Source organism: Procambarus clarkii, chromosome 46 (assembly GCF_040958095.1).
Source record: "Procambarus clarkii isolate CNS0578487 chromosome 46, FALCON_Pclarkii_2.0, whole genome shotgun sequence".
Classification (NCBI taxonomy): Eukaryota; Metazoa; Arthropoda; class Malacostraca; order Decapoda; family Cambaridae; genus Procambarus; species Procambarus clarkii.
Window position 1 is genome coordinate 19,256,194 of NC_091195.1, and position 15,242 is coordinate 19,271,435.

Sequence of the window (15,242 nt, forward strand, 5' to 3'; positions counted from 1 at the left end):
GGTATGCTGTAACCACAAACTTTTTACGCAATGGTGGATAGTCCTATAGAGGCTGCATAGGCCTCTATAGGAGACTTTGAAGAGGGTGTGGGGGGGGGGGTCTTGTCAAAATTAGGAGTAAAAATATATGCTCTAAAAAGCATCAATACATTCTTTAACAAAGAAAAGTAGAAATAATCAGGAGAAACAAAATTTAAATTTGAAATTTGCGATGTTCTCGGTTTGCAAAGTCATGAATAATTTCCCGACAGTCAGGTTTGCATACATCTTCCAGCTCTATGGACTTTAAGGAAAAGTACATGAACTTGTCTTCCATTCTTGACTTCAGGAAGTACTTGATGAGTTTTAGAGGAAAAATTATCTGTCTCTCGTATCATATGGATACCCATTAGGCAGTGGTAAGTATTTGCTGAGACTGAAGTATCTGAAAAGACTGAAGAGAGCGAGCTTGTCACAATTTGCTGAAACATGTGCAGTTTAAAACTATGTGCGCAGTAGTATAATTCGTAATAATATGAATTATTATACGTTCTCAGTATTAAGTGCAGTTATATTGTTGCACATGTGCTTTGAACTGAATGAACTCCTCCCCTAAGGCCTGGTTCCTGGTTCCTTAGGACAGCATGAAATCAGGTGATGTGAAGCCTCTTGTAAATACTCATTCAGTTTCAAAAGAATTTATAAAGAATTCATACTTCCTGCTCATTTCCTACTAAGCATTCAACCGGTTGCTTAGGATGCTGCACAGCTAATCAATGACCGGTAGAAAAATATTGATACAAAAAAGTTCAGTTGCTGAGCATGACAGTTCAGTTTCCTGTGCTGGTCCATCATGAAGTCTCATTTCTTCACATGTTTTCCGGTCACCTCTTCCGTGTAGGTTGATGGACCACTCTTCGGTCACCTCTTCCGTGTAGGTTGATGGACCACTCTTCGGTCACCTCTTCCGTGTAGGTTGATGGACCACTCTTCGGTCACCTCTTCCGTGTAGGTTGATGAACCACTCTTCGGTCACCTCTTCCGTGTAGGTTGATGGACCACTCTTGACAGTTCTATTCAAATTCGTCAAACATTTCTCTGGGATGCAACAAATTCTTTGCAACGAGTGAAAAAATTTGATTGTAGCATTCAGACCCAGCGCTCTTCTTTGAAGGCACTTGTAAACGTTTTAGAAACGATGACCAGACAATAGAATTCCTGCGGCCGCCCAGAATCCAGCACTTGGTTATCTATTTATATATCTGTCTCTGGTTGTAACAATGCTTTTAGTGCTAATCAAAGCAATGTAGCAACTTTTAAGTTGATAACTAATACGTTGTTGCAACGTTTTACGTTGCTAATAATGTGATGTAGAAACGTTTTTGCATTCCTAACAAAAACGTTGTAGCAACATTCTCATGTTGATAACCGATACGTTGTAACTTTTTTACATTGTTAACCAATAGATTGTTGCGAAATCTATTTATAATTTATAAACGAAAAACGTTTATAGGAACTCATTTTTACATTGCTATAATGTAAAAATAACATTGTGCATAGGTCGAGTTCAATGGGATAGCGCCCTTTAAGCAGTTCGTAGCAAAACTGTCACGGTACTACTAATTAATTTGGTCTGTGATTTATGTTTATGCTCCATGGATATTAGAGTTGCTAAAATCAAATACACCATCGATTATATTGGCATTCTCGACACTGCCTAGTCTGTTCTCCCACGGGTTCTCTAGCCCTGTGGTCTTCGTCGTCGACTAGTAATCGCCAGGCCAGAGAAGAAACAGTTGACCATATTTCTTTTCACTTAATGCTACTGTTCAGTTAGCAGTAAAATAGATACCAGAGAGACAAACAATTGTAGTGGGTTCCTTTGCAGCCTATCATCTACATCATTAAACCGATGTACTAAATTGCCCGAACCTAACTGAGGACCAACTAATACAAAATGGGACATCACGTCATTTTTAATAACCTAAACAACCCTGCACCTTAATAACCCTCCAGAGGTTAAGCTTCATTAACCCTCCAGAAGTTTACAGGCTTGAAGGCCAACACTAAACCTTCACCCCTACCCAAACCCAGTTAGAAAACGGGGTTCACTCTACTTGAACAAGCAGGATGCAATATTGCTGTATAATATAGTTTATAAAGGTCTTGGGTGAAGTGAGATGCCAGAGCGTAATGTCAAGGTGGAGGTACACAAGTGTGATGCCTTGGTGAAATGGAACACACAGTAGATAATTGAGTTAAGAAGGAAATAAATATGAACGACTCCTTTACAATTTCTGGAGCGTTAAATTATTAAAGCCTTATCAACCTCTGGAAGGTTTTCAAGGCTTACCAATCTTAGTGATGAGGAAGATTGGATGTGATTAGTCTTTTGTTGATGATTGTGGCAGCAGAGAGAGCTGTTAGTGATAGTCCACATATGTGGTCCAGCTGTTATTGATAATCCACATATGTGGTCCAGCTGTTATTGTTAGGCCACATATGTGGTCCAGCTGTTATTGTTAGGCCACATATGTGGTCCAGCTGTTATTGTTAGGCCACATATGTGATCCAGCTGTTATTGTTAGGCCACATATGTGGTCCAGCTGTTATTGATAATCCACATATGTGGTCCAGCTGTTATTGTTAGGCCACATATGTGGTCCAGCTGTTATTGTTAGGCCACATATGTGGTCCAGCTGTTATTGTTAGGCCACATATGTGGTCCAGCTGTTATTGTTAGGGAACATATGTGGTCCAGCTGTTATTGTTAGGCCACATATGTGGTCCAGCTGTTATTGATAATCCACATATGTGGTCCAGCTGTTATTGTTAGGCCATATATGTGGTCCAGCTGTTATTGTTAGGCCACATATGTGGTCCAGCTGTTATTGATAATCCACATATGTGGTCCAGCTGTTATTGTTAGGCCACATATGTGATCCAGCTGTAATTGTTAGCTGCTGCTTCGTATGGGACAATGTAGGCCTTCTGCACTTTCTCCTAATCTTATGTTCTTAATCTTAACAAAAATAGTAACACAATTTTTAGACTTAAGTTACAGCCTAAAACTATATTGTTTGGTGTATTTTGTTACATTACTCGTAAATTTCATCAATATCCGTATGACTCACGATTAATTTTAACATTGCGTTTGGTCTTTTGTATAAAATGTTCACAAAACGAATTCTTTTGTTTTCCTGGTACGCTAAGTTCTTAATCACAATTTTTTTATATAAATATTTAGAAATGGCTTGTTTAAGACATCACGTCATACACACCAAGGTCAACCAAGGAATCTCTTGTTAATTACAATGGTGAGTTATAATGTGGTACCTCGCTTGTGTTCGGCTTGGCTACCCTGAGAACATCGACAGATCCTGAAGCTCCTGGGTTAACAAGAGTCCAGATTTTTGGACTTGCATCCAGGTCCTCAGTCTAAAAATCAAAGATAGTCTGATGTCTGACTTTAAAAAAATCTAGTTTAGATTGTTTTCTTTATGTAAATTAAGAAGTAATATGTAATATAATTGCAATCGTCTTGCATATATGATCGAAATTTTCGTTATTGTAATTGCTTTTATCGTGATTTGTCATTATTGCAACAACTATTAATGGAATCTTTATTGTCGCTAACTCAAGTCTTATACACATGCATTATCGCAGTTTCCAATATCGGAATCTCTATTATAGCAATTGTCTTTCTCAGAACCGCATCTTCCGCAATTACAACCACTATGCCAACGTAATTATCCAATCCGTCCTCTCCACTAATAGGTCGAGTTTTGTACGTTATAGTAACAAACGTTATAGATACACACTACTGGGAAAAGTAACGATTCACAAATATCTACATTTTCTATACATCGGACTCGATAGATTTTCTATACATGGGACTCAATAGATTACAGTGGTTACTCACTAAAGTGCTTGTCTATTTTATAATACCATTAATTACATATTGTATAATCATCAACAATTTCTATGGTGCCATGGAAACATGGCAAAATACAGCCGTACCTGTAACTTTGTTTTTATGTGATAAGTGGATATTAGTAAGAAAGCTTTAGATGAGAATATTAAAAGCTATTTATAGTGAAAAATTATTATTGTGAAAAAAGCGTAGTTAGCTTGTGTGTATATATATATATATATATATATATATATATATATATATATATATATATATATATATATATATATATATATATATATATATATATATATGATTAGTGTTTATAAACAAAAGTGAGGTATACCGCCTCAGTGTATATTAAAACTAAGAAGTATCATAAGAGGCATATCCCAGAGGTGTTAATTAATAGCAATTTAAAAACTATTTCTCTAAAAATAATACTAACAGCACTATTTGGTAGCAATGCATCTACAGCAAATCGATTAATAGAATACAGAGCAGCGATAGAAAAGTAACATAGAACACTAATTACAATCTTTGAAATATGTAATGACTAACCTGGTATTCTGGCTTGTTGAGGAGGTAGATAATATAAATTAAGCCCACCTGCTAGCTGGGAACATACAGTCCCCAGCATTATAAGCAGCAGCACCTGCATTGTTTAACCTTTCGACTGCTGCCTTCCTTTTTATACACCAGCTAAGTGTAAAAGAAATAATAATTTGTTTAAATATCATATAAAACTTTATTTTAAGCATTATGTTATTGATTTATATATTTATTTTTACAACAACTGATATTGTTTTTCATATTTTTATATATTAAACACCGTTTTTACTCTAGTAAGTCCATTACGGGCTAACCATAGTCCAAGTGACTTCGAACTTTTGTTCCAAGTAGCTGAATCTTCGACAACAACTACTACCACTCTCCAGTTGTACCTGTAAGTAAACCCACTGAGGACCTGGATGTAAATTGACTTACGTGTTGTGTTCTGGGGAAAAAGCTGTTGTAGAACAACCTAATGATTTTAGTATTTATTTATTTATTTATTTATGCATATACAAGAATGTACATAAGGAATGTGAGGATACAAATATGGTAATTACAGTCTTGTAAAGCCACTAGCACGCGCAGCGTTTCGGGCAGTATATATATAACCCCCACTAACACACCCCCACCAACACACCCCCCACCACCTCTAACACCACACCCCCACTACCACTAACACCACACCCCCCACTAACACACCCCCACCAACACACCCCCCACCACCTCTAACACCACACCCCCACACCCCTAACACCACACCACCACTACCACTAACACCACACCACCACTAACACACCCCCACCACACCACAGGTAGTAAGGTTGCTCCCCGCGAGCCAAGCCTGTTGCTTCAAGGCCGCATATTCGGTCCATCGTTAACTTGGGCTTTACAACACATGCCGCCTGTATCCTCCTATGTATTTATTGCCCACACGCTCCACACCCCGTGTTCCACACCCCGTGTTCCACACCCCGTGTTCTACATCATACGTTTCATACCCCACGTTCTGCACAACACGTTCCGTACCCCACGTGCTACACAAGACGTTCCGTACCCCACGTACTACACTACACGTTCCGTACCCCACGTACTACACTACACGTTCCGTACCCCACGTACTACACAACACGTTCCGTACCCCACGTACTACACTACACGTTCCGTACCCCACGTACTACACTACACGTTCCGTACCCCACGTACTACACTACACGTTCCGTACCCCACGTACTACACAACACGTTCCGTACCCCACGTGCTACACAACACGTTCCGTACCCCACGTACTACACTACACGTTCCGTACCCCACGTACTACACAACACGTTCCGTACCCCACGTACTACACAACACGTTCCGTACCCCACGTGCTACACAACACGTTCCGTACCCCACATACTACACAACACGTTCCGTACCCCACGTACTACACAACACGTTCCGTACCCCACGTACTACACAACACGTTCCGTACCCCACGTACTACACAACACGTTCCGTACCCCACGTTCTGCTCCGCACGTCTGGCAATAGCCGTATATTCTTCACGGCCACAGACCAATGACCTCAAGGATGGGAAGCCGGAAGTTGTAGCCTGACGCTGAGTACACCTCTTCAGGTGTACTCTATATGAATACACAAACTTGTCATCCGTGTGTGTGCGCGTGTACTCACCTAGTTGTGTCTGCAGGATCGAGCATTGACTCTTGGATCCCGCCTTTCGAGCATCGGTTGTTTACAGCAATGACTCCTGTCCCATTTCCCTATCATACCTGGTTTTAAAAGTATGAATAGTATTTGCTTCCACAACCTGTTCCCCAAGTGCATACCATTTTTCCACTACTCTCACGCTAAAAGAAAACTTCCTAACATCTCTGTGACTCATCTGAGTTTCAAGCTTCCATCCATGTCCTCTCGTTCTGTTACTATTCCGTGTGAACATTTCGTCTATGTCCACTCTGTCAATCCCTCTGAGTATCTTATACGTTCCTATCATGTCCCCCCTCTCCCTTCTTCTTTCTAGTGTCGTAAGGCACAGTTCCCTCAGGCGCTCCTCATACCCCATCCCTCGTAGCTCTGGGACGAGTCTCGTTGCAAACCTCTGAACCTTTTCCAGTTTCATTATATGCTTCTTCAGATGGGGACTCCATGATGAGGCGGCATACTCTAAGACTGGCCTTACGTAGGCAGTGTAAAGCGCCCTAAATGCCTCCTTACTTAGGTTTCTGAATGATGTTCTAACTTTTGCCAGTGTAGAGTACGCTGCTGTCGTTATCCTATTAATATGTGCCTCAGGAGATAGATTAGGTGTTACGTCCACCCCCAGGTCTCTTTCACGCGCGTGTGTGTGTGTGTGTGTGTGTGTGTGTGTGTGTGTGTGTGTGTGTGTGTGTGTGTGTGTGTGGTGGTGCCCTCGGGAAGTGGAGATATTTGAGATGTATATATATCTCGAAGTCTCTACTTCTTTTGTAGGGTCTGATGGTGTAGTGGGTTAAAGCGTACTAGTTATGGCAGCTACTGGAAGGTAGTTGTGCTTTCTGGGTTCGAGTCCCACTGGTGGGTGTTGTCCAAAGATTGTTAATCTTCACTTGTGGTTTATGCAAGTATAGGCTTATATATATATATATATATATATATATATATATATATATATATATATATATATATATATATATATATATATATATATTATATATATATATTATATCAAGGAAAACGAATGAAATATCCAAAGAAAACGAGAGGAAAGATGGACGGGCAACACCCCGTTCAGAGACTCGGTCAAGTCTTCTCGACAGTAGGTGCCGTTTGCATGAAAGGTTTATCCTCTCGGTGACTGCACTGCGGTCAAGTCCTTGCAACAAAAACAACAACTGCAAGCTTGACATGCAACCTCCGGCAGAAGTTCGTTGCACTAACGGTGTATGCAGGAGTGGCTGTGAACACGACCCGCCGCTATGTTGGCTTGAGGTGAGGTCATTATCAGACAGTTTTAAAACCAGTGTGACTCTACAGCTCTTGGAAGGGATATGAGGACAAGGAGCTGGGATATGAGGACAAGGAGCTGGGGTATGAGGACAAGGAGCTGAGATATGAGGACAAGGAGCTGGGGTATGAGGACAAGGAGCTGGGATATGAGGACAAGGAGGCTGGGATATGAGGACAAGGAGCTGGGATATGAGGACAAGGAGGCTGGGATATGAGGACAAGGAGCTGGGGTATGAGGACAAGGAGCTGGGGTATGAGGACAAGGAGCTGGGATATGAGGATAAGGAGCTGGGATATGAGGACAAGGAGCTGGGGTATGAGGACAAGGAGCTGGGATATGAGGACAAGGAACTGTGATATGAGGACAAGGAGCTGGGATATGAGGACAAGGAGCTGGGGTATGAGGACAAGGAGCTGGGATATGAGGACAAGGAGCTGGGGTATGAGGACAAGGAGCTGGGATATGAGGACAAGGAGCTGGGGTATGAGGACAAGGAGCTGGGGTATGAGGACAAGGAGCTGGGATATGAGGACAAGGAGCTGGAATATAATGTCAAGGAGCTTGAGTATGAGAGGACAGGCTGTATATCTCCCCTTCTACTGCCACTATAACTTTCCTTACACTCCATTTCCCCGGACCCCCCCCCCCCCCCCAATACTCTGACAGAGTACACTGAGAGGTATATCCCCATATCTCGGGGTAAATTCACTGAGTTTAGCCCTGAACTATTGTTAGGGTTACACTAAACCTTTCATGGTTGATCAGTACGGCATTGGGGTGGCTTTAATAACACTCCAGAGGTTGATAGGTCTTAATAACCCTCCAGAGGTTGATAGGCCTTAATAACCCTCCAGAGGTTGATAGGCTTTAATAACCCTCCAGAGGTTGATAGGTCTTAATAACCCTCCAGAGGTTGATAGGCCTTAATAACCCTCCAGAGGTTGATAGGTCTTAATAACCCTCCAGAGGTTAATAGGTCTTAATAACCCTCCAGAGGTTAATAGGCCTTAATAACCCTCCAGAGGTTGATAGGTCTTAATAACCCTCCAGAGGTTGATAGGCCTTAATAACCCTCCAGAGGTTGATAGGTCTTAATAACCCTCCAGGGGTTGATAGGCCTTAATAACCCTCCAGAGGTTGATAGGCCTTAATAACCCTCCATAGGTTAATAGGCCTTAATAACCCTCCAGAGGTTGACAGGCCTTAATAACCCTCCAGAGGTTAATACGCCTTAATAACCCTCCAGAGGTTGATAGGCCTTAATAACCCTCCAGAGGTTGATAGACCTTAATAACCCTCCAGAGGTTGACAGGCCTTAATAACCCTCCAGAGGTTAATAGGCCTTAATAACCCTCCAGAGGTTGATAGGCCTTAATAACCCTCCAGAGGTTGATAGGTCTTAATAACCCTCCAGAGGTTGATAGGCCTTAATAACCCTCCAGAGGTTGATAGGTCTTAATAACCCTCCAGGGGTTGATAAGCCTTAATAACCCTCCAGAGGTTAATAGGCCTTAATAACCCTCCAGAGGTTGATAGGCCTTAATAACCCTCCAGAGGTTGATAGGCCTTAATAACCCTCCAGAGGTTGATAGGCCTTAATAACCCTCCAGAGGTTGATAGACCTTAATAACCCTCCAGAGGTTGATAGGCCTTAACCCTCCAGAGGTTGATAGACCTTAATAACCCTTCAGAGGTTAATAAGCTTTAATAACCCTCCAGAGGTTGACAGGCCTTAATAACCCTCCAGAGGTTAATAGACCTTAATAACCCTCCAGAGGTTGATAGACCTTAATAACCCTCCAGAGGTTGATAGGCCTTAATAACCCTCTAGAGGTTGATAGGCCTTAATAACCCTCCAGAGGTTGATAGACCTTTATAACCCTTCAGAGATTGATAGATTGTAATTCTAACACCAATCCGATCCAATCTTTTTACTCTCCCTATTCTCTCCCAATACTCCCTACCATCAAAAAGACATTCCACAATCCCCCTCCACCTACAAAAGATCCTGAATCCCCTCCCCCCCCCTCTAAGTATTCGTTCCAAGCCAAGGTTATTAAACACGTTCCTATCCGCCCCCCCCCTCTCCGCCCCCAAACCTAATCCACCCACAGCCTCACAAACAACCTTCACCATAACCCTTCCCACGCTCTTACCCATTAACCTTCCCTTCATCTATTCTCACTATCTCTTCCTCCCCATTCTTCCTATTTACCTAACCCCTCACGTCCCATCTTCTGTCCGCCAACTTAGGGTCTATAACCCGTTTTACATGTGCACTTGTCCACTCCCACGTGCGCAGTCAAGTACCATTTATTTACAACATAATACGTGAGAAGTCCATATACGTTAGGTATATAAGGCACTACGGGCTCACCATAGCCCGTGCTACTTGGAACTCTGTTCCAGGTAGCGAATTATTAACAACAACAACAACAATACGTGAGGAGTGGAGATTGAACATTTAATTAAATAACAGGATTAGGTTAGTGATAGACCAACTGGTTGGTAAAGGATCAGATTAGGGAGAGGGATTGAGTGGAGCGGATAGAAAAGAGGACAACAGGCATTGAATAATTGTGAAGATATTGTAGCTGTGTGTACAGGACACTGGCCTGAGAACAGGTTCGATTCTCAAGGTCGTTCGTTTACGCGAGTTGATTAATCAACTTCAAAAACTATGTTCGCTAACACACACACACACACACATATATATATATATATATATATATATATATATATATATATATATATATATATATATATATATATATATATATTAATATATATATATATCTATATATATATATATATTTATATATATTTATATATATATATATATATATATATATATATATATTTATTTATATATATATATATATATTTATATATATTTATTTATATATATATATATATTTATATATATATATTTATATATATATATATATATATATATATTTATATATATATATATATATATATATATATATATATATATATATATATATATATATATATATATTGTCTTTACCAATGCCATTATGTTTGGTTTGGTCCCTAATGTTTTTCATTTATTTCCTTTGCTTTGTTACAGAATCCATCTTCATTTGTGAACCACACTCTAGAATTACAGAGGGATGAGATCTATGAAGGGGCTTCACAGGGACAGTGATAGTGGAGTGGTATGTGGCCAGGCTACGAATATGGAGGCAGGAGGCAATAAGGCTTCGCTGATGAGGGTGAAAAATTGCAAAAAAATAAAAATAAGCAGAAGAGTTTGCTTGTTGTACTGGGAATAAGGCAGCTCGTTCTCGCGAGCATTTTCAACGTCTAGAAACTGTCAAACTTAATTGACTTTTTGACTATTGCCGCCGGAGGCGACAAGTTTATTGTGCACCCTATACTCATCCTGTGAGCTGTAGCGCAAAAAGCATTACAGAGGGCACAAAAGGTCTTTATCAGACCTAATTTTCATCTGTCGTACTTAAGTGCCCCCTTACCGTAATCTGCCAGAAGACCCACGAACAGAAAACGGGACAGTATGTCAAATTTCGCCAGCCGCTGTCATTTTCTAGTTTCAAACCTTCGGTAATATACGTCAAAATGCGACGAACTATTAGGAAGACGGGTTAGATAAGGAACGGGAGGATGGGTTGGTTAAATTTCAAGAATGACTGGAATTGCTGAGAGAGAGCAAGAGTATATACCCAGTGATAGGGTTGGATAGGATAGGAATTACTTGCCATCGAATTCCTTGTCTACCGTTACAGCTTCTATCCTTCAGGATAGAAAATGTGACTCAGGCTAGTCTTGGATGATCCGTTACTCATCTCCTGTTCCCTTCTCCTCTCTCCCGAGTCCCCCTGTTCCCTCTAAGACTTAGAATTGCCTCCTCTGCCTGGCTCACTCAAGCATTTCCTCCCTGAACTAATCTTTCTGAATAAGAATGGTTCTGTGTTCCTTAACATGTATATCCGCCTTCTCAGTCATGTGACTGCAAGCTTAGGTGGATATTGCATGATCTAAGCATCTCTAGGAGATGTGTGAATGACCTACACATCTCCAGATGATGTGTGAATGACCTACACATCTCCAGATGATGTGTGAGTGACCTACACATCTCCAGGTGATGTGTGAATGACCTACACATCTCCAGGTGATGTGTGAATGACCTACACATCTCCAGGTGATGTGTGAATGACCTACACATCTCCAGGTGATGTGTGAATGACCTACACATCTCCAGGTGATGTGTGAATGACCTACACATCTCCAGATGATGTGTGAATGACCTACACATCTCCAGATGATGTGTGAATGACCTACACATCTCCAGATGATGTGTGAATGACCTACACATCTCCAGGTGATGTGTGAATGACCTACACATCTCCAGGTGATGTGTGAATGACCTACACATCTCCAGATGATGTGTGAATGGCCTACACATCTCCAGATGATGTGTGAATGACCTACACATCTAGAGGTGATGTGTGAATGACCTACACATCTCCAGATGATGTGTGAATGACCTACACATCTCCAGATGATGTGTGAATGACCTACACATCTCCAGGTGATGTGTGAATGACCTACACATCTCCAGATGATGTGTGAATGACCTACACATCTCCAGATGATGTGTGAATGACCTACACACCTCCAGATGATGTGTGAATGACCTACACATCTCCAGATGATGTGTGAATGACCTACACATCTCCAGGTGATGTGTGAATGACCTACACATCTCCAGGTGATGTGTGAATGACCTACACATCTCCAGATGATGTATGAATGACCTACACATCCCCAGACGTGCGTTTGAAACACAGGCACGCGGACGAGCCCCCGTTCTGAGGCTAATTACCTACTGAGTCAGACAACTGAATTGAATCGCTGGAGATCTCAACAATTTTGTGAAAAATACAGATTTTGAGCTCAAATGCTTTCAATGGTTCCGCAATAATATCGTTGACTGTTTTGTACTTACGTTGAGTAGCCCGTGTATGTACGCGCGCGTATGTATGTATGTATGTGTGTGTGAATAATATCCACCTGATTCACACACATACACACACACCACCGACACAGAGGTGACGAGAGAGAGGAAGGAGCGCGAGCAACCACTCGCCTCGACAGCCACAGAGACACTGGAGTCTGCAAGCAGCGTCACGTCCTTAAAGGAAACAACAGTGTTGCCAAGTGTAGGTGAAGGAGTGCCCTTAATATTGTATCTCAGTCACTAAAGTCATCAGTTTAATTGGATGTGAAGCCTTTCCAAGGACTTCAGATTGGAACCAGTGTCATCACACTGCCAATTGGGTGCCAATTGCACGATTGAGTAGTTATTTAAACGACTCCAAATGATTGATATGCATTAGAAGCATGTGGTGAGCGGTTAACCCTAATAGTCACTCCTTGAACTGAGGTAACCCGCTAAACGATAATAACATTATTAGTCTGTTCATCACTGTTATGTTCACCTGTGTTGACCTGGTCCGGTGATTTAAGGTGGACCTGATATAAGTAGCTGGTAAGTGCATCAGGTCCGCCTGATGTCGACCAGGTAAAGTGAATTGAGTCTAAGAAAGCACTAAGTGACGACCTAAGGAGATGTGGTTGTTGTAGGTGGCTTCAGTTGATGTCAGGGAGATTTTTGTGTGAAAATGAGGTGTTTAGTCGTTTTTTGCCTTTTCATCTGATGCCTCTGTTCACCTGGCAGGTTGTATGTACCTGGAAGTGAGGGGGTTCCTGTAACTGGTAATGTGAAATCATTTCTCTCTTTCTCTCTCTCTCTCTCCTTCTCTCTCTCTCTCTCTCCTTCTCTCTCTCTCTCCTTCTCTCTCTCTCTCTCTCCTTCTCTCTCTCTCTCTCCTTCTCTCTCTCTCTCTCTCTCTCTCTCTCTCTCCTTCTCTCTCTCCTTCTCTCTCTCTCTCCTTCTCTCTCTCTCTCCTTCTCTCTCTCTCTCCTTCTCTCTCTCTCTCTCTCTCCTCTCTCTCTCACACACACAAACAGACACACACACACACACACACGCATATTCAAGTTATATACACGGATGCAGATAGAATGAAAATAATTGGGTATAGTTTTACAGTTAGGAGTGACAGAGGAACAACCACACATTATAGCAATAACAGAAACTAAACTGACAAGTGTTATAGAAAATGTAATCTCCTCATGAAGATATAAAGAAATAGAGAGGAGTTACTGTAGCACTAAAGCCACACCTACACTTAAGCTTTGAAGTACAATTATCAATGGAAACAATTGATAATTGTTTCAATTATCAATTAATTTCCAGACCAGCAAGCGTACATAATACGAATAACAACAGCGGAAGTTGCGAAAAGAGGTAGATAGCGGTGACTTATTATCCCCCTCACTAAATAGGATAAATGAAAAAATTACGACCAATGCAACGAGACTTATATAAAGCTATACATAAAACACAGCCACAGTGACAATCGGAGCGAAGCCTAATACTGGGGGATTTCAATCACAGGCAAATAAATTGGAAAAAGTATAAAATATATACAACCCATTACGATAATACCAGAAAACATGGTGAAGGACAGAGCCAACCAGCAAATATCTCTGTGCTATTGGTAACAATGTTAAGGTATCTGGTACCTTAAGGTTAAGGTACACTTGGTACCTGGGGCAGGTATTGGCAGTAGACCGGGCGACCTCGGAAGAGCAGGTCGACGCTATCCTGTTAGACAAAAGATTGAATATGCATGTGTTAGTGGTCCCTTGCTTCTGTTAGTGGTCCCTTGCTTCTGTTAGTGGTCCCTTGCCTCTGTTAGTGGTCCCTTGCTTCCGTTAGTGGTCCCTTACCTCTGTTAGTTGGTCCCTTGCTTCTGTTAGTGGGCCATTGCTTTTGTTAGTGGTCCCTTGCTTCTGTTAGTGGGTCCCTTGCCTCTGTTAGTGATCCGTTTCATCTGTTAATGTACCCCCCTACCCCCCGGCGTTGCTTTATATGCTACAATCTACTCTACGCTTCCTCTTCTCCATTGTATTAACTCTATTTTTTAATTATTCCTTCACTGGTTATCTTGTCTACGTTATCGTGTTCCCTTCTACCTCCCTTGTTTGCTACTGAGCAAGCGCGTTACTGGCGTGGGTGGTGACGTCATACGTTATCCGGTTAGTGACGTGGGTGATGACGTCAGGCCGTTAACATCTGAGGGGAATTGGGTTGACTGACACGAGAGGCCTACACTAGAGGCTTACACGAGAGGCCTACATCAGAGTCCGCAGTGTGGGAGACTTAGGTGACTTAGCGGGCCGGGTTTTCAGGGATTTCTTCCTGTCCTTAGTTTGACCGTTAGTTTGACCGTTAGTTTGACCGGCAGTTTGACCGGTAGTTCGATCGTTAGCTTGTTCGTTAGCGTCTCAGATGGTGCTGTATTAATCTTCCGTATTTAACTGTTGCCTTAACAACCTAGTATCATATTATAGTCCATGGCCAGAACTCATCAGCCATTGACGAAACCGGTGCATCTCTCCTCAATGCAGCTTTATTTACCTTAGAGGTTACGAGTTGATATCAATAACGAAGCCAAGGTTATAGTTGTATTACTCCCCCTCGTTGTTGTGTAATTCATCATACAGCAACTCATCATGAGTTGCTGTATTATGTATACAGCTGTATGCTCGTCAACTTTTTAATAAATGTAAACAGAGATTGAGGACAGAACACTGGACGCGTGATCCTGTGGTCCCGGGTTCGATCCCGGGCGCCGGCGAGAAACAATGGCCAGAGTTTCTTTCACCCTGATGCCTCTGTTACCTAGCAGT

The 15,242-nt window shown here is 41.7% G+C and overlaps 1 protein-coding gene across 3 annotated transcripts in view; it reads right to left on the reverse strand.

Annotated features, from left to right (window-relative positions):
* Positions 1–12,591, reverse strand: part of LOC123770489 (agrin) — a 31,835-nt gene extending 19,244 nt beyond the window's left edge. For 2 of the 3 annotated variants that reach the window (XM_045762411.2, XM_045762412.2), the window contains exons 1-2: positions 12,430–12,569; positions 4,454–4,594 (exon numbers count right to left, since the gene is read on the reverse strand). In XM_045762411.2, the coding sequence (XP_045618367.1) occupies positions 4,454–4,553 (100 nt within the window). In that variant the 5' untranslated portion in view covers positions 4,554–4,594; positions 12,430–12,569. Of the gene's footprint in view, positions 1–4,453; positions 4,595–12,429 lie in introns of all 3 variants that reach the window. The other variant, XM_045762408.2, reaches the window with a different exon arrangement.
* Positions 12,592–15,242: the final 2,651 nt, after the last annotated feature.